General features: G+C 44.2%; 2 protein-coding genes across 3 annotated transcripts in view; one reads left to right on the plus strand and one right to left on the minus strand.

The window, feature by feature from the left end:
- ttc27 (tetratricopeptide repeat domain 27) overlaps window positions 1-20,733 on the minus strand; it is a 60,396-nt gene extending 39,663 nt beyond the window's left edge. For both annotated transcript variants that reach the window (XM_041074053.2, XM_029175847.3), the window contains exons 1-7: window positions 20,512-20,733; window positions 18,910-19,093; window positions 18,098-18,221; window positions 14,632-14,772; window positions 14,126-14,228; window positions 11,685-11,843; window positions 11,419-11,555 (exon numbers count right to left, since the gene is read on the minus strand). In XM_041074053.2, the coding sequence (XP_040929987.1) occupies window positions 11,419-11,555; window positions 11,685-11,843; window positions 14,126-14,228; window positions 14,632-14,772; window positions 18,098-18,221; window positions 18,910-19,093; window positions 20,512-20,602 (939 nt within the window). In that variant the 5' untranslated portion in view covers window positions 20,603-20,733. The remainder of the gene's footprint in view (window positions 1-11,418; window positions 11,556-11,684; window positions 11,844-14,125; window positions 14,229-14,631; window positions 14,773-18,097; window positions 18,222-18,909; window positions 19,094-20,511) is intronic.
- The window catches only part of LOC129603086 (uncharacterized), a 66,466-nt gene continuing 48,711 nt past the window's right edge, over window positions 8,861-26,615 (plus strand). Inside the window, exon 1 of the mRNA XM_055502786.1 lies at window positions 8,861-8,991. The gene's annotated coding sequence lies outside the window, so the exon portion shown is untranslated. The remainder of the gene's footprint in view (window positions 8,992-26,615) is intronic.

Raw genomic sequence — 26,615 nt, forward strand, 5'->3', positions numbered from 1 at the left:
GTGGCCTACCCAATCGTCCCGATCATATCCCCTAGCACCACATCGGGCCCACAGAATAAGGCCAGCGGAAAAGAGACCATCCAAGAGGCGGATCCACGTACCCCGGGCGGAAAACGGGCCCCCCCCACAGTCCAACCGCATCACACGCATACACACTCACACAGACGCACACACACACACACACACACACACACACACACACACACAGTAACAAACTCTCTCACAATGAACTAGACAATCATACGTGAACCCATGCACTTTCAGATACATTCCCGCACCTACACCATTCCGTTAATCTCATTTGTGGGGAGGGTAGGTCTCCGGCCTGCCCCCATGTGGCCCCAGGCAGGGACCGCAACTCCTCCCGAGCCGCCCCCTACTCCCCCAACCCGGGAAAAGCAGGGGGCAGCAGAAAAGGCACCCCAGAACCCTGCAAACCCAGCTTGAACGCGAGTGTGTGTAACTAGAGTGCACTGAAAGTGGGGGACACCTCCAGGAGCACGATCGCTGGCTGACGGTGTGACCCCCGGACAGTGCCCTCCCACCCTAAATGTCATTTGTGCAGTTAAAACTGGGTGGGGATGTCACCACCAGGCCCTAGTGAGCGAGGCCACAACTGGCCTCACCCCCAGGCCCCAGTGAAAGAGCCCACCTCCGGCCTAAACGTATGTTTATGTGGCTAGGTATGAGGTACGTTGGGAGATCGCCAGTTCTCCGAGGGGTCCAACCGACAAAGCCATCAAAGTGAAGGCTCCATCCATTGGCCCCCTTGGAGGGAGCCCCCTAATTCCTGGATGAGTGTGTATGACTGCAATTAAAACTGCAGAGCATCCCACTTAGGAGGGACGGAACCACTTTCTGGTAGCCCCGGTCCTTCCCTCACAGACCAAAGTGGATGAATGTGGAGAAATGTAGTTGGGAAGCAAGTCCCCCGGGGTTCGCAGAGACAGGTTCCACACTATCTCTTCCTGGCTGGGGGTTGTTCGGGGCAGTGGCTAAAGAGGACCTGGGGACTGCAGTACTACTGCCCAGGCACCACCTCCGCCCAGGGCCCAATGAAGGCCGCAGCCTGAGTATTCTGCCGACCTCCCCGCGACAGACCCGAGCAGTTACCAAAGGGTTTCGGACTGCTAGGGCAGGCAGCGCCCAACCTGAGCAGGGGCAACGCCCCAGGGGAGAGACACCCCTCCGGGTACAAGCAGAAACCTCTAGAGGTACCCCCGGACACAGGTCACCCAGGTCTCTCACTGCACACTGGCAGAGAAGCCCGCCTCCGCTCCCCGGAGACTGGCACACGCCAACCTTCAAAATGGCCCTACTCCGGCACCGGACTGCCGGTCTCAGCAGCCACCACACCCACACCACAGGGGACCCATGCGGCCAGCCCAGAATCCACCAGCCCCGTTGTCCAGGTGCCTTAGGCAGGCAGGCAGGCACTCCCAACCACCAGGCACCGCCCCCACCACTGTGCCAGACACAACGCAGCACCCGAGCTCCACGCATCTCTATCTGAAAATGGAATTAACTATATAGTGGAGTATAGTTTTATACTCTTTATAGGTTATTGATTTGACGAAGCAAACAATGTGTCTATGGTGGTGTAATCTAACAAGCTATTTCAGTATGGAGTGATGCTTAATTTTTTTTGTTTTCAAGTTCATAAGGATGATATTCTTTGCAACAGAGGACAGAAAGAAGTGTGTGTGATTTTCTCTAGATCAAGCCCACTTAGATCTCCTAGAAGACAAAGTGCAGGGGCTACTGGGATTAGACCGCTTAACCGGGTAGACAGGTGTTCACGTATTCTTTGCCAAAATTGCTGCACAGGTGAACATGACCAGAATGCATTTAGGAATCTATCTGCTGTGTTATCTGTACATATGAAAGCAAATATTTGAGTTTGTGAAACGCATTTGGAACGTCCTTTGTCCTGTATAATGTGTTCTATGAAGAATTTTATATTGTATTAGTTGTAAATTTGTATTTTTTTGTCATTCTGAATAAATCAGAACATATATAATTCCAGAACGTGCAATTAGTGGTGATGTTGAGATCAGCTTCCCATTTAGAGATCAGAAGGCTCACTGTTTGATCTACATTGGAAATTAAGATATAGATTTTGGATACTGTCCTTTTCCCTGATATATCAATAAATCATTCTATTACTGGTGGTGGTTGCATGTGGATGGGAGTATTCTTACTTTTTGCATTAAGTATTGACTTTAGTTGTTGGTATTCTAAGAAATTGGCACTAGTGATTTCATAGTGGGACACTAATTCTTCGAAAGAGGTAAACTTGTCTCTTGTGAAAACATGTTTCAGATGTGTTATCCCTTTGATATGCCAAGTGTATTGCCTTTTTGTTTTGTATGATGTCTGGATTGTTCCAGAGAGGCGTGTTTTGGCAAAGAGAAAGCGAAGACCCATTATTTTAATAAAGTCCCAACAGGCTGTCAGAGATGCTTTTAGGCTAATGCTCTGAGAGCAACTATGGTGTTTGATTATGATGCTGATAAAATGGTAGATCTGCGACTTTAATATTTCCACAAAATGTTTTTTCAATGTCTATCCAGGTGTCTGCTGGCATGGGTTTTATCCATTTGTGGACTTAGTTCAGTCTATTGGCAAGAAAATAGTGGTGGAAGTTAGGTAGTTCTAGGCCGCCGCAGGGTCTGGATTTTGGAAGCATTTTTAAACCAATTCGTCGTGGCTTGGTTTTTCACAGGAACTGAGATATGTATGAGTCTAATGTCTTAAACCACACCTGGGCTGGCTGAGTCGGAATCATTGAGAATATGTAATTCATTTTTGGCAAGATCATTTTTATGGCGGCAATTCTTCCCATAAGTGAAATGGGAAAGGACTGCCATCTTTTAAGGTTGGCTTCTACTTGTTTTAATAATTGGTTGTGGTTTAGATCAATAAGCTCTGATAGCGTAGACAACAATTCATTGCCCAAGTATTTAAAGTTCCCTGAATGGAGTGTGGTAGAAGAGATGTTAGTCACCCTAAGGTTAAGTAGTAGCACTATAGATTTGGTCCAGTTAATAGAATATTCTATAAGTCCTGAGAATTCATCTATGAGGCTGATAGTTGTAGGAAGAAACGTCTGTGGCTCCAGGAGAAACAGTAACACATCATCAGCATATAAACTTATTTTATGATTTACTGATTTGATCGATATTCAAGTAATTCCTTCATGCTGGTTTATTGCTGCAGCTAGAGGTTCAATTAATATTGCAAATAGTGATGGCTCCTTAAAAAGCCTACAACTTATTCAAAATGCTGCAGCCAGAGTTCTGATAGGACTTAGAAAGAGAGATCACATTTCTCCTACATTAGCTTCTCTGCACTGACTGCCTGTAAAATGTAGGATAGAATTTAAAATTCTCCTACTCACCTACAAAGTACTCAATGATAAAGCTCCTTCTTATCTTAAAGACCTCATAGTTCCTTATGCTCCCAGCAGACCACTTCGTTCTCAAAGCGCTGGGCTACTTGTGGTTCCTAGAGTGTTTAAATGTAGAACGGGGGGCAGAGCTTTTAGCTACCAAGCTCCTCTTCTCTGGAACCAGCTCCCTCTTTAGGTTCGAGAAGCTGACACACTCTCCACCTTTAAGATCAGGCTTAAAACCTTCCTTTTTGATAAAGCTTATAGTTAGAGATGGTTCAGGTCACTGGCAATGATTGTAAGTCAAATGAACCATCTCTTAGTTAAGCTGCAATAGACATAGACTGCTGGGAGACTTAATTTATACACTGAGCTCCTCTGTTTCCTTCTACCTCTTCTGTCCAATAACCTCCCATCATTGTCCCATGTTTAACTAACTCTCTCTCTCTCTCCCCCTCTCACCTACATGTATCATATGACTCAAAGTTTGGTGTCTGTGATGGGCAGCTGCGGATCCAACCAGTCCCTGGTCCAACAATCCTGCCTGTGCTCTGTTGTTGCTTGCTGTTTTTGCTGTGCTTTTCTCTCTCTCTATCCTCCCACCCCAACCGGTCGAGGCAGATGGCCGCCCACATCCAGCCTGGTTCTGCTGGAGGTTTCTTCCTCGTTAGAGAGGGAGTTTTGCCTCTCCACTGTTGCTGTCAAATTAAATGCTTGCTGTATGTGGGATTTGTTGGGTTTAGTTGTGTGAGGTTTTAAACCTTACTTTGTAAAGTGCTTTGAGATAAATTTGTTGTGATTTAGCACTATATAAAAAAAATTGAATTGAATTGGTGGAGAAAGTTGGCCGCCCTGTCTGGTCCCTCTATGCAAATTAAACCTTGGTGAGATCTGCTTGTTTTTTCTGACTGCGGCATTTGCTGAGCTGTATAATATTTGGATCAATCCCGAATTTGTGCAGTCTGCTAAAAAAAGCTTCCAGTTACTCTATATAAAGCTTTTCCTGCATCTAAGGAGACGATAGCTAACTCTAGTTTATGGGTGATGACATAATCAGTTAAGTGGATCAATCTGTTCATATAGTTTGTTGACTGTCTACCTTTAATTAAGCCTGTTTGATCGGAGTAATTTATAGGGTGATTTTTTTCTAATCATCTAGCAAGTGCTTTGCACACTATTTTTTGATCTACATTTATTGGTGAAATTGGTCTCTAACTTGATGGAAGCGTAGAGTCTTTTCCTGGTTTTTGGAGCAGGCTTATGAAGGCTGAATTCATATTTGTGGGTAATGAATGTTGTTGGTTAACTTCAACTACCATTTTGTAAAAGCTGGGTGCCACCATGAAACAGAACTCCTTATAAAATTCAGTTGGGAATCCATCTGGTCCTGGAGCTTTTTTATTGGACATCTCCTGCAGAGCTTCATGTAGTTCTGCCAAAGATAACAATGAGTCTAGAGTTGTGGATTGTTCTTTCTTTAGCTTTGGCAGTTCTAGTTTATTCAGAAATGCCTCTATGGCTGAGGTGGATGGATCTATTTGGGAAGTATATAACTCTCGGTAAAGGTTTTAAAAGGTATCATTCATTTCATGGGGATCACGGGTAATATTTCCTTTCTTATTAGTTATTGAATGGATGATTTGTTTCTCTTTATTATTTTTTAATTGGTTAGGTAAAAATTTACCACATTTGTTAGCATGGTCAAAGTTCTCCCAGCGTAATTGATCTATCTGAAACTGAGTTTTGCAATCAATTATATTATTTATTTTCAGCTTTAGATTCCTTAGGGTCTTCTAGGATTCTATCATTTGTTGGAGAGGCAGCATATTTAATCTCTAGAGATTTTATTTTTTGCTCCAATTCTAATTCAAGTAGCATGTCCTTTTTTTTCTTGTGCGATGAATATGAAATTATTCTACCACGCATAACTGCCTTCCCAGTCTCCCAAAGAACACAGGGTGAGGTTCCCGGTGTATCGTTGATTTCTATAAAAGTTGCCCATTCTCTCCTGACATAACTGATGAAGTCTTGATCATTGAGTAATGATGTATTAAAGCTCCAATTCCTGTTTGATGGTGTGACTGTCTTAATTAACGAAATGGAATGTAATGAATATTGGTGTCAGAGACATCTTGTAAGACTGAGTTATTTACTAAAATATATTCTATACGGGAGTGAGAGTGGTGAACTTGTGAGTAGAAGGTATATTTTTTAGATGTAGGATGAGAAGAACGCCATGTGTCACAGAGACCGAAATCATCCATGTACTGTTGTAAGGTCTGTACTGATTGCCAGTTCCTGTTGCTCACAGCTTTGCTTAGCCTGTCCAACACCCCTTTATACAGCTGGTTAAATACTAAATTAAAGTCCCTACTATAAGTTTGGAACCAGAGTGAGCAGTCAGGGATGTGAAGAAGCTGTGAAAGAAAGAGGGGTCGTCAACATTAGGCCCATACACATTAGCTATGCAATATTCAATGTTTCCTATCAAGTTATTAATGATTATATAATTTTTCTGCTGGGTCTACAATGGTATCATTATGAATAAAGTTAATCTTTTTATTCATCAGGATGGCGAACCCTCTTTGTTTAGAACTGTAACCGGCTAAGTAAGCATGTGGGAACTCTGTAGATGCCAGAGTGTAATCTATAGTTTTGGGAATATGAGTTTCCTGTAGTAAAGCAATGTCTGCTTGTAGGGTTTTCAGATGATTAAATATTTTAAATCGTTTCTCCTTCCTTTTGATTCCACATACATTCCAAGTGACAATCTTCAGTGGTGTCATAACATACCTGACTGCTGTGGATCATTAGTCTTGTGTGTATGTAGTGTAACAGACTTTAGGTGTGTGGCTAACCTCGAGCACCTGTGTATTCCAAGTGTGTTGTCTATGTGCACATGTTTTGCCTGTGCACATAGACAACACACTTGGAAGATTGGTAGATGTTTGTGTGTGGCTGCTGGAGGGCTACATAGCTGGCTGACTACAAGGCAGAAGAATAGGGAAGAGAAGGATGTAAACAGTGTGGAGTGAAAGTAGGTGATGGAAAAAGAGTAAAAGAAAAGAAAAATTATAGTGGAAAGAAAGTGAGTGATTTAAGCTTGATGAGCACTTTGCAAACTGTGGAGTGAGAGACATTAAATGAAATACATGAAACATCTGCGAGAGAACGAGTTTGAATATTGGATGTAAAGTATAACACTTAGTTACCTTTGCATCTATTATTTTCTATTAACAAACCTTTTATATTAAACCTTTTTTATTTTACATACCACCTGCTAGTACAGCAATGGCGTTGCTTCCCGGTCCCGGGAAGTTGACACTGTAGTCGGTTCCCTTCAGCTGTCCGCTCCGGCTCTGAACCAGTTCTTTCTGCTTGAAGTCATGAAACTTGGCAACAATGGGTCAAGGGCGCTGGCCATTCGGTTGTCTTCCTTCGAGCCGATGAAAAGCGATTTTGTCCACAACATCAGGTGGAAGCTTCAAATGTCACTTAAGAAAGTTTTAACGGTTTTAACGGTTTCCGCGATTTCCTCCGCCTGTTCTGGAATCCCAGAGAACACCAGGGTTGTCCCTCATGCTGCGGGCCTGCAGGTCCATGATGCTTTTTTTAATTTTCGGTCGCTAGCTGAGCCACATCCTCCGTCAGGGACTGCACCGTTCCCTTCAAGGCCTTGTTCTCGGTGGCGAGAGAGGCCACCTGCTGCTGGCTGAATTTCAGGGAGTCGCGAAGGGAGAGAGGAAGCAACTATGGCGCTAGTGCCAGACGCGCGTCAAAAATTGCTTTTTTTTTTTTTTTTTTTCCTCTTTGGATTCCAGGATGTCCATGATGTTTTCATCTGCCGAGCTAGTTCCAGGTGACTCAGGTGAGTTAGATGGACGAGATCATTTCAGCCGTGTCCTTTTTCCCCATTACCTGATGCTCAAAAAACTCGATGTACTCAAAACTTTTTTTTGTGTTGCACAATGTTAAGATGGTTGATTGTTGTCCATAGGATGAAGTATTTATATTATATATATATATATATACACACACACACACACACACACACACACACACACACACACACACACACACACACACACACACACACACACACACACACACACACACACACACACACACACACACACACACACACACACACACACACACACACACACACACACACACACACACACAACTGGCAAGGATACTTCTGCGCAGTATCCTTGCTGTTCCTAGGACTGCACTTTTCTGGACTGAGATTTCGGATGTTTTTCCAGGGATCTGTCGTAGCCACTCCTCCAGTTTGGGGGTCACAGCCCCTAGTGCTCCGATCACCACAGGCACCACTGTGGCCTTAACCTTCCAATCCTTCTCCAGTTCTTCTCTGAGCCCTTGGTATTTCTCTAGTTTCTCATGTTCCTTTTTCCTGATGTTGCCATCACTTGGTATTGCCACATCCACCACTACGGCTTTCCTCTGCTCTTTATCCACCACCACAATGTCTGGTTGGTTCGCCATTACCATTCTGTCAGTCTGGATCTGGAAGTCCCACAGGATCTTGGCTCGCTCATTCTCTACCACCTTGGGAGGTGTTTCCCACTTGGGGTTTCCAGTCCATACTCCGTGCAGATGTTCCTGTATACTATGCCAGCCACTTGGTTATGGCGTTCCATGTATGCTTTGCCTGCCAGCATCTTACACCCTGCAGTTATGTGCTGGACCGTCTCTGGGGCCTCTTTGCACAGTCTACACCTTGGGTCTTGTCTGGTGTGGTAGATCTGGGCCTCTATGGCTCTGGTGCTCAAGGCTTGCTCCTGTGCAGCCAGGATGAGTGCCTCTGTGCTGTCCTTCAGCCCAGCCCTTTCAAGCCATTGGTAGGATTTGTTGAGATCAGCCACTTCAGTTATGTTCCGGTGGTACATCCCGTGCAAGGGCTTGTCCTCCCATGATGGTCCCTCTTCCAGCATCTCATCCTCTGTTCTCCACTGCCTGAGACATTCACTCAGCACGTCATCTGTCGGGGCCTTATCCTTGATGTACTTATGGATCTTGGATGTTTCATCCTGGATAGTGGCTCTCACGCTCACTAGTCCTCGGCCTCCTTCCTTGCGGCTAGCGTACAGTCTCAGGGTGCTGGATTTGGGGTGGAACCCTCCATGCATGGTGAGGAGCTTTCGTGTCTTAACATCTGTGGTCTGTATCTCTTCCTTTGGCCACCTTATTATTCCCGCAGGGTATCTGATCACTGGCAGAGCGTAGTTGTTTATTGCCCGGGATTTGTTCTTGCCATTGAGCTGGCTTCTTAGGACTTGCCTTACTCGTTGGAGGTATTTGGCTGTTGCCGCATTCCTTGTTGCCTGTTCAAGGTTGCCGTTTGCCTGTGGTATTCCAAGGTACTTGTAATTGTCCTCAATGTCTGCTATTGTTCCTTCTGGGAGTGAGACCCCTTCTGTGTGGATTACCTTGCCTCTCTTTGTCACCATCCTCCCACATTTCTCGAGTCCGAATGAAATCCCGATGTCCGAGCTGTAGATCCTGGTGGTGTGGATCAGCGAGTCGATGTCTCGCTCACTCTTGGCGTACAGCTTGATGTCATCCATGTAGAGGAGGTGACTTATGGTGGCCCCGTTCCAGAGTCGTTATCCATAGCCAATCTTGTTTATTATTTGGCTGAGGGGGTTCAGACCTATGCAGAACAGCAGTGGGGACAGTGCATCTCCTTGGTATATGCCACATTTGATGGATACTTGGGCAAGTGGCTTCCCATTGGCTTCAAGGGTGGTTCTCCACAACCTCATCGAGTTTGCAATGAAGGCCCTTAGAGTTCTGTTGATGTTGTACAGCTCCAAGCATTCAGTGATCCATGTGTGTGGCATTGAGTCATAGGCTTTCTTGTAGTCGATCCAGGCTGTGCACAGGTTGGTGTGTCGCATTCTGCAGTCTTGGGCGACTGTTCTGTCTACCAGGAGTTGGTGTTTGGCTCCTCTGGTATCCTTACCAATGCCCTTCTGTGCTTCGCTCATGTATTGACTCATGTGCCCACTTATCTTAGCTGCGATGATGCCTGACATGAGCTTCCATGTTGTGGAGAGACAGGTTATTGGCCTGTAGTTGGATGGGACTGTACCCTTTGAGGGATCCTTCATTATCAGAATCGTTCGCCCTTTGGTTAGCCATTCAGGGTGAGTCCCATCCCTTAGCAGCTGGTTCATTTGTGCTGCCAGGCGGTCATGGATTGCAGTGAGCTTCTTTAGCCAGTAGGCGTGGATCATGTCAGGGCCAGGTGCTGTCCAGTTTTTCATACCTGAGACTCTATGTTGGATGTCTGCCACTGTGATAGTCACTGGATTCTGTTCAGGGAGGTTGCTGTGGTCTTCCCTCAGATCCACCAGCCACTGTGCATCTCTGTTGTGTGATGCCTCCCTTTCCCATATACCCTTCCAGTACTGTTCAGTTTCCAGCCTTTGCTCTGCTGTTATTACCCTGCCATTGAGAGTACACTTTCGCAGGTTGTGTTGCGAACAGCCGGTTTATTCGTCTGGCTTCATTGTCTCTGGTGTATCTCTTTAGGCGGCTGGCCAAGGCTTGTAGACTTTGCTTGGCAGTTTCGAGTGCTTCAGGTATGGGCATCTGGCTGTACCTCTTGGGCATCGGTCTTTTCATTGCACCTCTCTGGGCCTCTGTCATTTGGCTCACTTCCCTCCGAGCTGCCTTGATTTTTGCCTCCAACCTTCGTTTCCATGGTGGGTATTGTTTCTCATGGCTCCCATGGTTGCTCTTATAGCCAAGCACCTCTAGGATTACTGATGCTGAAGCGTATATCAGCTCATTGGTTTCTGTGATTGTTGTGGTAGGGATCGCTCTCAATGCTGCATTCACATCTTCCATGAGACTTTCTGATGGTACTTCACTTAGCCGTTGTAGTGGGGTTCGGGGTTGCCTGTTCAATCTCGCCATGATCTTATCTTTCAGGTCAGTTGCTGCCTCTCTCAGCGTATCTGTGCTTATTGGGGCTTCGTACCCAATTTCCGGTTGGGGAGATGGTGAAACCTCCCCTCTTACCTGGCGCCCTGGCTCATGGCTCAGGGCCACCTTTTGCTGCAATTACAGCTGTAACTTGTTTGGGGTATGTCTATCAGTTTTGCACATCAAGAGACTGAAATTTTTGCCCATTCCTCCTTGCAAAAAAGCTTGAGCTCTAAGGTTGGATAGAGAGCATTTGTGAACAGCAGTTTTTAGTTCTTTCCACAGACTCTCAATTGGATTCAGGTCAGGACATTAACTTTGCCATTCTAACACCTGGATGTGTTTATTTGTGAACCAGTTGTATATTTTGCACTTTGTTGTAAACAAAGTTCACATGGCACTGGGTCTGCTCTTGCGCACCAGCTTTACGCATTAGAAAACGTATAAATCCAAGCTAAAGACCAAAAAACTCTCTCGAACAACATGATCAGAGAGGGGGCACCTTAAATACTAAGACTAATTAAAGAAAAACACTTGCAGTAGGTAAAAAGTAAGGAAAAATACAGAAAGGACAACACGGTATGACAGAGTGACCGAAGCATGCTGCAGCAGGGCTCGCGCCTGTGCACTGGACTTAAACATTGAACCATATTTTGCTGATTTATTGTAAACTCATTAGCTGTGTTTTTTTTTACGTGAGTATCTGTGTGTAGCATCTTTGTCCTTGATAATTGCTCTGTGCAGAAAATATTTCTCTATTAATTGTGACCATGCACCGCCGCAAACTATATAAGTAAGCTGTACTCTTTACTTTCTTTGAGTGAGAGGAAGATGCCTTTGCTGTAAACTGCTCACTCTTGTTCAAGTAAAAATCCTAAAAGGTCTCAAATGATTGTCTCTTTTATTTAAGGTATAACTACAGAAGGGATTACATTTTTCCCCAAGAAACAGCTTGAAAACTTCAATCTGACCATCACATGTATGCACCATTATTTTCATTTACAGTCCTAGTGTAAATGAAGATAGATATGAGTTGTCAGTTAAAATAAAGGTAACAGAAGCTTGCATACCTTAGGTAGGTAGGCCTGGGGTGTAGGCGTAGGGCTTGACTCATTTATCTGGCCGTGCAGACACAAACTCTTCTTGACATCAAGGATCAACTGAGCCAAATCATTTTGCTGAAAACGGGTCCGTTTGCCAAGGGCACCTTGATTGGTCACACAATAAGTTGTCAACTTAAATTCAATTTTGTTGTAGCTTCTAAGAAATTCATTCAGTGGCATATTTATTGGTACACTAAGCTACTACTAGTTTAATATTGTGGTTTTTTACATACCAGTCATTGTGATATTCAACTGTGAGAGCTCCTGTGCCTTCTTAATGTGTTCTGAAGCGGTGTGGTACTCATAGTAGGTCATGCTAGTGTAAGCACACTCCAGGTGTAACTGGATAGCCAGGTGTCTGTGTTCCGACAGCACAGACTGGTGTTTCAGCACTACAAAAGAGAAAAATAATTTTACCATTAATAACTCAAGTCTCTAGGTATGGATCTGAATAATAACAGTATTTGAATACTACTAAACAGACTCAAAGGGTTGAAAAATGAGGAAACTACATATTCTCAATGACTCCAACTCAAGTCAAGTGTGGTTTAAGGCATTAGACTCATACATCTCACAATTGTTGAGAAAAAACAAGCTGCCACCAAGTAGTTTAAAAGCTCTTCAAGAATCTGAGCGCTGTGGTGGATTGGAATGACCTAAGTTCTACTACTGCTTTCTTGCCAACAGACTAAACCATGTCCACAAACAGATAAAACCCAATCCAACAGACTCCTCATGGTTAGACATTGAACAATCATTCTGCGGAAATATTAAAGGGGACCCATCATGCAAAATCCACTTTTTAGACATTCTGGAGCATTCCTATGACTCCTATGGGTCACGTTTACACACACATACACTGAGCATGACAGAAGCATTTCCTCCTATTTTCACATTTTGCGATTTTCTCCAATGGGGTCAAACTCCAGTTCTGAAATGTCCCCCAATGGGACATCACATGAGGGGAACTCCTCCTAGCAAAACCTGAACCACCACCCCCACGATGATACAGAACCAAAACTGGACTTCCGCTATTATCCCCCTCTCACTCACCGTGAAATGACAAACATGGGAGGTCCATATCCTCTTATAAAAAGTGCTCTGTTCTTGGGGGTTTTAACTTCAACACAAGAGGACTGTGTGGGTGACTCTTATATTTAACGGACCGGAGCTGTCAACACTGACACAGCATTTGTATCAGAATCAGAATAAGAGTTTAATGACCAAGTTTGCAAAAAAAAAAAAAACAAATACAATTTTAAATATAGTTTTGAAAAAAAGAATAATAAACAATATATAAACTATAGCTCGCTATGTGACATTCAACGTAGTGGTTTTTGCACATATATTGTTAAATTGCGTATTGCTGTATGTATCCTGTAGAGTTCAGCTCAGACAGCCTGGGGGAAGTAGCTGACTCTGTGTCTGGTGGTTCTGGTGGCTATGGCTATGGCTCTGTGACGCCTGCCAGAAGGAAGGAGTTTAAACAGTTTGTGTGCAGGGTGTGTGGGGTCAACAGTCTGGCAGGTGTTCAATAGAAGAAAGCTCAGTCTCGATAATCTTTTCTGCGGACCAAACCACCCTCTGCAGTCTGTGTCTGTCCTGCTTGGTGGCTAAACAAAACCACACAGTGATGGAGGTACAGAGGACAGACGGCCGTGTAGAACATGGTCAGCAGCTCCTGGGACAGGTTGAACTTCCTGAGCTGTCTCAGTTCAATGCTCATTGAAGCATTGGTATTCATAAAGTGAAGTGCTATTTTTGTGATAACCATTATGGTTTTACTGTAACAAGCCTGTTAAGCAGGGGTGCAAATCAGCTTCACTACAACTGATCAAGTTGATCAAGCTTTATGGTTAATGAGTTCATTACATGGTTTCAGTATTTAATATTTAGGCACACACCACCTCTAAATCTTCAAAATAAAAGCACCCATTAAAATCTTAGTAATAAGTATTAAATATTGTTTATTTATGACTATCTAATTGGACTATTTTATAATTGAACAATTACCCACACACACGTCCTCCAAATACATTCAAAATAAAAGCATTAATTCAACTCAATTGCTATAATAGCAAGATTTCTGATTCTGACTGGTTTATTATAACTGGTATAACTAGTAAATGAAACTATTTTACAGGTTGCCAATAAGCACTTTTACATAAGGCCTGCAGCAAACTCGAGGGCCGCTGTCCTGCTGGTTTTCCAACTCTCCCTGCCTCCCTTAGGGCCAGGGGTGGACTCTTTCACTGGGGCCTGGAGGTGGGGGTCAGCTGTAGCCTCACCCACCAGCCCTGGTACAGAGGATCACGACCCAGTTTTAACTACGACCTACCCTCCCACCCTTCCGGTGAATGAGAATAAGTGAATGGTGTGGGTGTAAGCATGTATGTGAGATTGCATGGGTCCACGTATAACAGTAGATGTTTGTGTGTGTGTGTGTGTGTGTGTGTGTGTGTGTGTGTGTGTGTGTGTGTGTGTGTGTGTGTGTGTGTGTGTGTGTGTGTGTGTGTTGACGTATGTGGCGCAGTTGGTGTATAGGGGAAGGACTGTTACCCCCTTCAGGGTCTCAGGTGCCATGTCTGTAACACTCAAGTTCAGCTTTATACAAATGTCCCTGTACAAAGGTTCACAAATGCCTAAGAACAACTGCATTTCCGTGTCAACAAACCTTTGTCTATGTTGCTCTGAGCCAAGCAAAAGAGCTGTGGAGAGCGGGCCTCCAGGATTTGCTGGTGCAGGTTGATGTAACGAAGGATCCACCAGGGCAGCAGCTTTTTTTTTGGAAAGCAACAACATAAACACAAATACGAGAGAGAGCGAGAGAGCGAGAGAGAGAGCGAGAGAGCGAGAGAGCGAGAGAGCGAGAGCGAGAGCGAGAGCGAGAGCGAGAGATATTAGGTCAGGCTTTAAAACAGACCACCTTAACCAAACTGAAGGCAGTTCACTCTCTGGTGAAAAAGAAGAACAGGGTCCACACATGTAGCCCATGATGCTTTAAGTGTCATTGTCTTGACTGCAGTGTGCCACTCATTAGATGTTGGTCTGTCATCTATCCTCATCCACCTGACTGACGTACAGTAAAAGAACAGATTGACAGGCAACCAGACTAATTTCTTTGACATTACTATTATAAATTTCTTCATGAATGAATGAATTGAATTTCTTCATTCTTACCTGCAGACTTTCCATCTTGGAGGAACACCTAATAAGAATAACCCTTGCCAGCAAGAGTAACATGGGGTTTTCTACCAGGCTGTACACCGACTCCCCATCCAGGAGCAGACTGGACTGAACGGCCTCCTTCAGGGTTTGATGCTGCCAATGACATGTAAATTAGGTTTAGGAACTCCTTACTGATATGGCTTTAAATTTACACCTTAGTTCATCAGCTGAGTCATATTCCCGCTGAATGAAACACACACACACACACACACACACACACACACACACACACACACACACACACACACACACACACACACACACACACACACACACACACACACACACACACACACACACACACACACACACACACACACACACACACACACACACACACACACACACACACACACACACACACACACACACACACACACACACACACACACACACACACACCCTACTTATTTCACATTTTTGAGAGTTTATCCAATTCAGCATCGTTTAAAAGTCAAAAGAAGATGTCGTCTGTGACATGAACTGACATGAGGCCATTAGGGTTCAGAAAGTGCTCCGTTGTTGGCTGTTCCAACCAGAATCGCAGCCTTTTTTTATTTTACCAGCGGAGCAAGAAAGCAGAACTTTGTTATTTACTTGTAACTGGAGCGGTGCCGGAACCGCTGCCTAAATGCTTCTTTGTGTGTGGACACAATTTCACCTCCGTCTGCTTTGAAAACGAAGGTATATTTATTACTGGGCTTGAGGTTGAAGAAGAAGAAATTAACCCTTATTAGTCCCACAGTGGGGAAATTTGTTCTCTGCATTGGACCCATCCCCCTTGGGGGAGCAGTGCGCTGCCACATGAGCGGGAGCTAGCGCGAAGTGTCTTGCTCAGGGACACACCTGATGCAAGACAAACCCCCGCCTTGCAGACCTTTTGCCTTCCGAGGTTGACGCGCTACCAACTGAGCTACCAGAAGCTGTACCTACAAGATGTGATCCACTTGCTGCTTCCCCCAAACGTAAGTACATGCTTGATACTTATTTGATGTATGTACTCCAGAAGTTTCTTTGGTTATAACCTAGATTCCCTCCTGTGTAAGGAATGCTAATGGCTAGAACAGTTGATGTTAAAAGCTACAGCGACAGAGAAAGACACTATTGCAAGGTGCTGCCAGGCAATTTGTATGAGTCCAAGCCTCTCCAGCATTCGTCCGGTTCGAATCGTGTGATATATGGTACTGAGGTCATTCACTCAGCTCATATTTTAGCTGCTAGCATCATGTTAACCGCTAGCGCAATGGTACCGCAGCGTTAGCGGCTAGCCTTAGCCTCCACGTGACATTCAGTACAACTGCAATAGTAGGTTGTAAGAGTCAGCTGTGTTTGTAAATGTAATTGTAAAATCCCAAGTAGACCTGTGAATATGGGTTATGGCAAGTTCTATCAAAATCTAATATGTGTGTTGCTTATCTAGTCAGCTAACTGTAAATGTGACGGTATTTTTTTTTTTATACAGGCTGGGGCATCCCAGCTACCGAAACGCGAGGAGGTTGTTTCTCAAACTGACACGCCACTGCAGGCTGTGGACTAAAGGCTACCAAGAGTTGTTGCTCACCTCAGAAGCAAAAGTATGTACATTTAACAATAGTATGATTTTCACATTTGAGAAGTTGTAGTATTCATAATCTGATTATGTCTATATTTTTACTCTGTATGGTAAACTTATTGATATTTTAATTGTTGACAGGTAATTTGTAATTCTCGTGTTATGGTGCGGATTACAGATGAAGCAGCAAATTTTCGCCACCTCGCTCCTGCAGGATTTCACACTGATCTTGTCATGACATTAGCATGACTTAGGTACCATTCCACCAAGCCCGCCTACACCAGTCATGACCCCCATTGTGATGTACTTAATGCGTAGCTGCCTTGTTAACGCCCCCTAAACCTTTTTAAAGAAATGACCTGCAATTGCACATTCATGCACCAGGTGGAGCAGTGATGTGTATTCCAGACCCACAGGTAGACTGGAAATGCATGAGGTTTGAGGTTTTTGTGTGTGTGTATGTGTATTATAAAAACTGGCTACCATATAAAAATAATGTTTGCCCTGTTCAAACCTGGGGAATAAAAACGATTCTGATTCTGAAAGCGGCTGATCAACTTTGTATGAACACATTTCATATGGTACAGGTGAAAGGGAGACTAACAACCCAAGGCAGCCGAGGCTGTAGCAGGCAGAGAAACGCAGATCTTTGTCCTGCATGTTGATGTGTGTTTCCCCATCCCCCCAGTGCCCCTGCTCTGGGAGGTGGATGGCCCCGCCCACTTTCATTCACCAGACGGACATTAAGAGGGAATAACGAAATAAACAGCTGGTTAACTTTGTAGGAACATGGCTGTAGCTCTGCAATGAGTTATTATGTGGTACAGGTGAAAGGGAAAATAACGAAATAAACGGTATATAAAACCGAAACGCTTGTGTTTTTGGTTTCCATTATATTTTTAATTGCAAATTTTTTAAAACTAGATGGGTGTACAGTCGTCTTTTCTGTAATTTTTGGTAACGTTTAAGTGCAATAATGTGTGAACTTTATTTAGCTTTTTGTGAATAAGCAAAGCAGCAAAACTTTCTTATTGTATTGTTGATGTCTTTTATTGCTTCCTTCGGTGAGACCGCAATAATGACACACTTTCACGTTGTAAATCCAAGCACATGGCGGTGGAACATTGTAACAGTGGATGTCACTCATAGACTCATAGGAACATGAGTAGGAACCCTGCTCTGTCTTGCAGGCAGCAGCAGGGTCAGCGAGCCCATGCGTCCCACCCCACAGAGTGCGTGGGTGATGGCCCTAACAAACCTAACAAAAGCGGCTCTTGGTAGGGTGCCAGCTGGAGCGTGCCGGACAAATGAACACTCAGACGTTGTTAGCCGTTGTTGTATATCCTTTAGTAGTTCTAGTGTTAAACCACCAAATAACAAAAACGGTGGGTTTAAAAAACTGTAGGTGGGAAGTTGTGTGCTTTAACAACAAGGCTCTTTAAAGTGATGGAGTCAGATTCTGGATCAAACATATGGATGAACTCCACTACGAGGACGAGGTAGCCAGTTTCACTGTTACAGTGGATTCAGTGACCGTGACTTTTGATTCCCGCGGCGGATCACGGCTATGCGCTTCCTCAAAAGGGGTGTGGCAATTGACTTCGCTTGCGACACACCCCTAAAACAGAGCATTGTGGACGAAAGTTTAAAACACACATTTTCAGACAGGCCGTGTGGGCGATCTACAGAGCTTTTTAGCATGAAAAGTCACAGACACCTTATTGGGACATCAAGGTCCAATTCTTTAGCATTGTATTCATGAAAAAAGCATGTGCATGGACCTTTGAGACAGACACAGGCACCAACCTACCCACCCATCCATACACCAGAAAAACACAGGAAAGCGTCAAGGAGAGCATATCTTACCTGAGATGAAATTAAAGCTGGGGGCAGCAGGTCAGGAATGTATAGAGAGACCGGAGGACCAGTCCAGTTACTTTGCACAAACATGTGAAGGCAGGACACAGCGAGGGCCAACACTACCAGCTCCCTACAGCAATACAGAATACACATGTACAGAAATAAGAAAGAGACATTAAAGGTTTTCTTAAGTTTTCAGAAATAGGAGAAACACTGAAAACTAATAGGGTATAAAAACAGGCAAATACTATAACTATGCAATTATATAACAACCAGGCTGATTCTACAGGCAGTAAAATCAGTCATCCACAACTTAGAGTAAAATCCCAAAATGCTTGTTTTTTTCCTTTGTCTATGTTGTTGATAAATATCACAATCCAAACAATTAAATTCAGTTTCAGCTTCATTTACCACATGGTCAGAATGATAATGAATATAGAAGTTTAGACACAAAATTCAAAGGGCAATGCTCTTTTTCAATTGGGAATTCAATATGCAATACCATTGTTCGATTTGAAAATACATTTAGCAATACAGTATTGAAAGGAGATGGTCACTGTAAAAAACCTTTTGATTGAAGGACTGTCCAAAGGTCCATGATCATCAGACATACAACAGTACATACTACAATTGCAGACATACAACAGTACAGCAACCTATGTAACTGATCATGACTGTAACTTGTAAAACAACCCAACTTGGTTGTCATTTAGTGTGGGCTAATATTTACAATGGGAAAAAAAATGTTGTGTGCAAAGAAAAAAAATCAATTAATCAGAGTCAATGAACAAATATTTCGTGGCTGCCCTTCTGCTCACCTGTTGCTCTGGCCATCATTAGGACCACCATTAATGTACAACAGGAGGCTTCTCTCCAGGTAAGCCTCAATGTCCTCCTCCTCGCTGAAGGTGCCATCTCCACTGAGCAGTGCTACCACCTGGGGGCTCTGTAGAACTTTCTCAAATTCTCCTTCCATTAATGGCAAAAGTAGTGAAGCCACCTCTAAAAAACAAAACCGTATTGAATGAATATAAATGAAGCATGTTCAGGCTCACACATACACTCAGTGTGTGTTTGCTTATGTCCAGACTTGTTATCTATTACAGAAGCAGCACTCAAATCGACAGTTAACCTTTATGTGCTTTCACTTAATCCATGTGGTATCTGTGTGTTTAGGGAGCCAAATCAGGACGTTAAGTGTTAACTGCTAAACAAAGTCAAGTCATCTTTAATTGTAATTTCAACCATATACTTTTCAATATGCTGAGCTATTCACATGAAACACAAATTACACCAGATTTACAACATGTACATTTGTATAAATTTTGTGTCTGTCCCCTGCACACACACACGCACACACACACGGGGGGGGGGCTCTGTTGGAATGCTACTACTCAAATAACCCTAGTCAGAGGAGTTACATGCAAAGAATGTGCGGTGACATTCAAGGCTAACGGCGAAGCCAATAGTAGAAACACACATGCTACGGTAAGGGGGTGCCAGGGCGCCAGGTCAGAGGGGAGATTACATTATCTCCCAAACTGGAAATTGGGTACGAAGCTGAAGCAGCCACGCTGAACGAGGCAGCGACTGACCTGAAAGGTCATGGCGAGATTGAGCAGGCAACCCCGAAGACTATTACAACAGCTATGTGAAGTACCATCAGAAAGTCTCATGGAATATGTTAATACAGAACTGAGAGCGATCCCCACCACAACAATCACAGAAACCAATGAGCTGATATACGCTTCAGCATCAGTGATCCTAGAGGTGCTTGGCTATAAGAGCAACCATGGGAGCCATGAGAAACAATACCCACCATGGAAACGAAGGTTGGAGGCAAAAATCAAGGCAGCTCGGAGGGAAGTGAGCCAAATGACAGAGGCCCAGAGAGGTGCAATGAAAAGACCGATGCCCAAGAGGTACAGCCAGATGCCCATACCTGAAGCACTCGAAACTGCCAAGCAAAGTCTACAAGCCTTGGCCAGCCGCTTAAAGAGATACACCAGAGACAATGAAGCCAGACGAATAAACCGGCTGTTCGCAACACAACCTGCGAAAGTGTACTCTCAATGGCAGGGTAATAACAGCAGAGCAAAGGCTGGAAACTGAACAGTACTGGAAGGGTATATGGGAAAGGGAGGCATCACACAACAGAGATGCACAGTGGCTGGTGGACATGATAACGACTTGCTCGTTGACATATTTAGGATGTTTAGGACAGATGTTGGCTGATTAACTACGAAGTGTTACACAACCAGGGACAACTACGAGCAACCAACGCCACGTTCGGACATCCTCATTTCACTGCAAACACTGAACGCACTTTGAATTCAAAGGTTTAAGGATGTAGCAGTGAAGGCATGTCGTAGCTTCCCATACATCTGTTTTGATTGATGATTGATTACAGAGTGTCTGACCTGCGGTCCTCCAGACGTTGTGCTTCCATGCCGCTGTCTCGCTTTCTGTCAGGAAGCCTCGAAGCACGGGGAGCTCCACGTCCAGCAGCATCGCTCTGCTCCTTCACTTCAAGCTCAGGTCAATTTAAAACAGCTGCCTGTGGTCCCAGACGTATCAAACACAGACACATGTGCTCAGTGAGCCGCCATGACAGACGCATTCCTTCTTCTTCGTCCTCGCATTTTTTGCCATTTAGTAACGGTAACCACATCCTTACCGCCACCACGTGGTCAAAAGAGTGTGTTCCCGGTCGGATCAAATAATGACTAATAATATTCATAAATAAGCAAATAATATCACCCCAGTCGATTAGTTGAGCAAAATGAATCACTGTCAAATTAATAATCACACAATAGATCTGTTTTTCTTCGGTATTTGTGTATTTAATTGATAAAACAGCCTTTCTATTTTTGATCGTAAATTAAAAAATTTCCATGTGAAAACAAACAATTTCTAGGGGTTTACCTGCACGAAAAAACCAAAATAATTGAGAAGCACTGAATTAAAGCACTGGAGCCATATGCTGTGGTCTGATGAGGCCAAGATTAACTGGTGTCAAGCATGCGTGGCAGCAAACAGGTGTCTACTACAAAAATTAGTGCATCCTGTTTACAGTTCAGCGTGGTGTTGTGAGAGTCATGGTCTGGGGTTGCCCACACTGGGGGCTACAATTTATTGAACTTCAATTAAATTCTAACTCCCTTTTCAATTCACTAATTCACTTTTCAATTCAATTCACTTTTCACGTGCCAAATTACAACATAGATATCTCAAGGCACTTTGCGAGGTCTGTTTTAAGACCTAAACTCAACAAATCCCACATACAGCAAGCCTTTAATTATAATTATTAACAATTTAACAGCAACAGTGGAGAGGAAAACCTCCCTCTCTAACAAGAAAAAACCTATAGAAAAAACAGGCTAAATGATGGCAGCCATCTGCCTTGATCGGTTGGGGTGAGGGGATCGAGAGGGAGAAAAGCACAGTGTTGGGTCTGAAAATACAGCACTGATACACACAGAGACGAGAACAATATAGCACACTGAGAGCCAACCAGAGATTTTACTTGGCCAAGGGGAGTTCGCCTGAGATCTTAGCGTTGTAAGCGCTTCACTCAGAGACCAACCAACTCCAACGAACTTCCCCAAAGCACAACATTTTATTGAAGCTTGTACACGCCTCCATCATCACATCATCACATCATTGCTGAACATGCAGAAACACACACATTAGGCATAGCAGTACTCCTCCAACCCCTCTTGTGGTTTTGAACCCCTACGCCTACGTAGGAGCACAGAGCAAATGGCAAATGTGACAAAATTGTTCTTCGTATATGACAATACTTGAAAACCTGTGGTTAGAAGTCTGTGCACCTGTCAATGGGGTTATAAGGCACAGCAAATGCAAACCATAAATGGAAAATGTAAAAAAGGTAAATGATACATAAATGAAATGAATATAAATGAAATGGATAAATGATTATATGGGTTAAATGATATAGAATAAACACCAAAGATAAATGAGATTAATTATATATGAAAATATATTTTCTCCAACATTCCCCCCTGTTTGTCGTTACAAGGACAATTAAACATCAGTATCACATCTCTCTGAAACAGTTTTTAATGTGAACGTCAAAACATTGTATCAACCTTGTAAGAGCTTTTGTAAAAACCTTTAAAGTCTAGAATCAAATTCAAAGTCAAAGTCGAGTTCAGTCATAGCAGTTGAATTTGCATACATCCTGTCTCAGACAACTGAAGAGACCATCGCTCTCAGGCATGGAATGCAGCAGATCAGAAAAAGGAAGAAAAGGGAGAATATACCAATTATCATTGCAAAAACCATCAACAATTTATGCCACCATTCTCCTGAGAGGAGCCAATTCAACCAGTCGGGATCACGAGATTCTGGATGTGCATCTTGTGACATGGCCTTCCTCAGATTCTTCATCACTTCCATGGCTGCTGTAACATTGGTGTTAACTTCGTCTGGAATATAAGTGCAACATGCAGTACCAATCTTCACACACACACCTCCCTCACCAGCTGTGAGCAAATCTAACACCATCCTATTCTGCATGGCAACAATTCTCAGAGCATCGATCTCACGGTTCTGTCCCTCATTCACGGTGATAGATGCGTTAACCCAAACCTGGAAACGGTAATCAACGGTTTCTAACCTTAGCATATTCTTACCCACACCAGTGTGTGGGACAAGACAAAGAGCAATCTTGGAAGCGGTGTTCCAATGTTTGAATTCTTGCGGAACATCCGAACCCGTCCTATCGTCATGTCGTTTAAAGGTTGGGAAGACGCTTCGTCTAGCACGCACTTTAGCTGGAATCTCGTGGGCCTCTGCAAAAAAAGGTGTGGTCAGACACAACTGGCGCACATCGACCTGACCAACGCCGTGGCAGTGACATGTAAACCTTAGTGCCGCCGAGCCACCAGCCTCCATCGACTACGACAAAAGGATTGCTTTTTCCCTCGTCGAGAGCTATGAGAACAACACAACACATGTTAACAGGTAAAATCCCTATGGGTTCAGCCCCCCTCCTCGCTCGCTTCTCTAAGCACCAAGGGAAGCCGGTACCAGGGCCGTGTGCGCAACTAGGTAAGGCTCGAGGGATGATCACTTTGTCACTGGCAACAGGCCCTTTCTGAGTCCAGTTCAGTAAAGACACTGGAACATCAGCACAAGAAACATCAGTTCCCTCAGTGGTAAAGTTATACTCATACGTTCTCTGAAACATCTTCTGGAGAAGTTCAGGAGTGTATGGCTCGTAAAAGTATGAATTCTGTGAACGACCATAAACAGACATTCGGTAGAAACACAATGCTGCATGGTAAGGCATGGGTGTAGCATAGAGAGTCAGGTGAGAAGATGAATGCGGCATGTGAGAACACACAAAACAATTCGATTTATTGTATGCTTTAGCTAACACCTTGACATAACGATACCACATGTTGGTCTCGAACGGATGCTTGTGGTTGGGGTCCAAGTTCTTCCAGTTCCAGTCGTCCACTGGCGTACCAGTCCATTTCTTCACTCTAAACAGATTCAGCATCTGGCCATCCCACAGTATATTGAGAGCAAACAAACCAATCATGAAGATTGTGACACAGACCACTACCCGGAGCTTACCCACTGGTGCCATAGCTGGGAGCGGGGATCAGTTGGTTTCTTCGGCGACCAAAGGTTTTGATACCGGTCGACTTCCACCCCTACTCAGTGCCAACCAGGGGAATCACCCTCTTGCAGTGGTTTTGATGGATCCACGTAGCTCTCTCCTCGATCTTTACAGCCGTCGGTGTAGTGAGTACCACAGTGTATGGCCCCTCCCACCGCGGACTTGACCACGTCTTTCGTTTGATGGCCTTGATGAGGATCTGGTCACCTGGCTCGATCTTCTCCTCCTGCTGAGACAAAGCAGCGTCTGGCAGCTTATTTGCATTCACAATCTCTTTTTCCTTCAACAGGTTAGCCATCCACTCTGCTAGTGTCTGGCTCTCCTTCTTTTCTTTGACATCAGTCATTATAGGTAACACAAACGGTCTACCATAAATGATCTCAAAAGGTGTTAAACCATTCCCTGTTGGAGTGATTCTCATGTACAGTTTTACTAGGTCCAGGCACTCTGGCCAGGACCTCCCAGTCTGTTCCATAGTTTTCTTCAGTCTCAGTGTGCTATATTGTTCTCGTCTCTGTGTGTATCAGTGCTGTTGTGGTATTTTCAGACCCAACATAATTTTGAAACTTTTCTAAAGACTGAGGTGTAAAGGGTCCCTTCTGACACTGGATAGCTAGGCACAATAACTGTATCTGAAATAGCTGAAATCAGCTATGGTGTGGTGAAAACCCCCCATCAGCGCTTGTTTTAGCTGCTGCTGATAGGGTGAGTCATCAGCGGTGTCCTTGGTTATACCGCTGTGGTTTCGGACCACTTCCTCTAACCACCCTCTGTACTCAAACACATCTTCAACTTCTTTCTGTCTACATTGCGCAATTTTAGCATAGTTTTTTTTTCCACAACTTTTTCATGTTTTCATGCACCATCTCTACTTGGTGTTTCCATGCACTGCTTTTAGCTGGTAGATTTGTGTCGCATGCATTTTTGCCAGTAAAGTCACCTTTCACTCTGCCCCAGTTGAAGGTCAGAGACTTTCTAAAAGTTTGATCAACTTCCCAGCCATTGAGTCCAAACGAATCAATCAACTGGCGATGTTTATTAACCCAGGCATCTACATCTAATTTTGGATCACCTAAGATTTTGCACGCTTCAGTGCAGTCTGCTTCGGTCTAGGGTCGGAAGACATAAATTGTCTCTTTGTTATCATAAGCACCTGAGGCTGTCGTTGCCCCAAAATGCGGATTTGCAACCTCTACGAGGGGGTAGAATTCTCCGTTTGTTCCCCCTGGGATGGGTGGATTGGGAGCAGGACAATCATAATTTCTGTCAACTATGTTATATTGTTGTTTGAGGGGTTTCAGATCAGGATAATGTGTTGGTTCTCCTAACAGTAAGGAGTGAAGTTCACCTTTGTGAGCTGTTCTGGTATGTTTGGCTATGGGGTCAGCTCTAGCAGCTGCACGTTCATTAATGTCCAGTTTTTCTACTGCTCTCTGGCATTCGAGCACTTTTTCTTCGATTTCAGATTTACGATCTGATCTCTGTCTTCTCTCTTCACTAATTCTCGCACCTTCACAAGCACAGACGGTTTCCTCGTCTGGCTTCACCACAACAGCTGCCTCTAGGGCAAGCCGTTCACGCTTCATATCTAATTTTTTCTGAATATCCTGTCTCCGCTTAAACGCTTGCTCTCGCCACTTCACAGCCTCCAACAATTGCAGGTGTTTTTCTTTGTTTTGGGCTCTGCGAGTGTTAAGAGCTTCAACCTTTAATCTCTCAACTAGTTTCTCACACGGACCGTAAATCAGTTTCCCCTCAAACCCGTACTTCTTTTCCCACAGTTTCAAAAATCTAGTACTGCCAGGTGAAAATTTCTCCATGTACTTGGAGTCACCCTCCATGGTGGCAGGTTTGCTTTTCCCGTTACCCATTCTGAACAATCTTTTTGTTATTCAAGTGTAAACTCTTTTCTGGTCAGGATCAACGATCGGTCACAATGTCTGCAGGGATCATCGACTACACCAGGCTTCTACAGAAACTAGTTTTCTGCGGATGTAGCTGTCCCAACAAACCAACCTCTCAACTTTGATCCAAACCCACGTCGAACAAACAAGACAAACAGGACAATCCCCGCGACTCCCACTAAGGAGTTAAATGCGCTTAGGGACAATGGTCAAGCGTAGAGTTTGCGTTAGCACCGTTAGGTTTCCACTCTACATAGACCCATTCATACAATCATTTACATGTTTTGTTAACGTCTTAACAAGTACGCTGGAATTACGGCTCCAGTCAACCCAGGCGATCCAACACGACTCTAGTTTAGTCGATCCAACACGACTCTGGAATTACGGCTCCAGTCAACCCAGTCGATCCAACACGACTCTAGATTAGTCGATCCAACACGACTCTGGAATTACGACACTTAGTCAACCTTTAGTTATTTATCCTGGCATTCCGGGCCCAGTCAACCCCAATCATGGCATTACGGACACTCACTTATTGGTGCTGTATTGCTCGTCTCCTGGAACTCGTCATCAACGCTGTTGAGATCCGGCTCGAAGGACCAAATTATGTTGGGTCTGAAAATACCACAACAGCACTGATACACACAGAGACGAGAACAATATAGCACACTGAGAGCCAACCAGAGATTTTACTTGGCCAAGGGGAGTTCGCCTGAGATCTTAGCGTTGTAAGCGCTTCACTCAGAGACCAACCAACTCCAACGAACTTCCCCAAAGCACAACATTTTATTGAAGCTTGTACACGCCTCCATCATCACATCATCACATCATTGCTGAACATGCAGAAACACACACAGATGCCATTGCATCTACGGCCCATGCCGCTGTCCCTACGGCACATGCCGCTGTTCCTACGGCACATGCCATGGCATCTACGGCATATGCGGCTGTTCCTATGGCATATGCC

This window comes from Betta splendens, chromosome 15 (assembly GCF_900634795.4).
Source record: "Betta splendens chromosome 15, fBetSpl5.4, whole genome shotgun sequence".
NCBI lineage: Eukaryota > Metazoa > Chordata > Actinopteri > Anabantiformes > Osphronemidae > Betta > Betta splendens.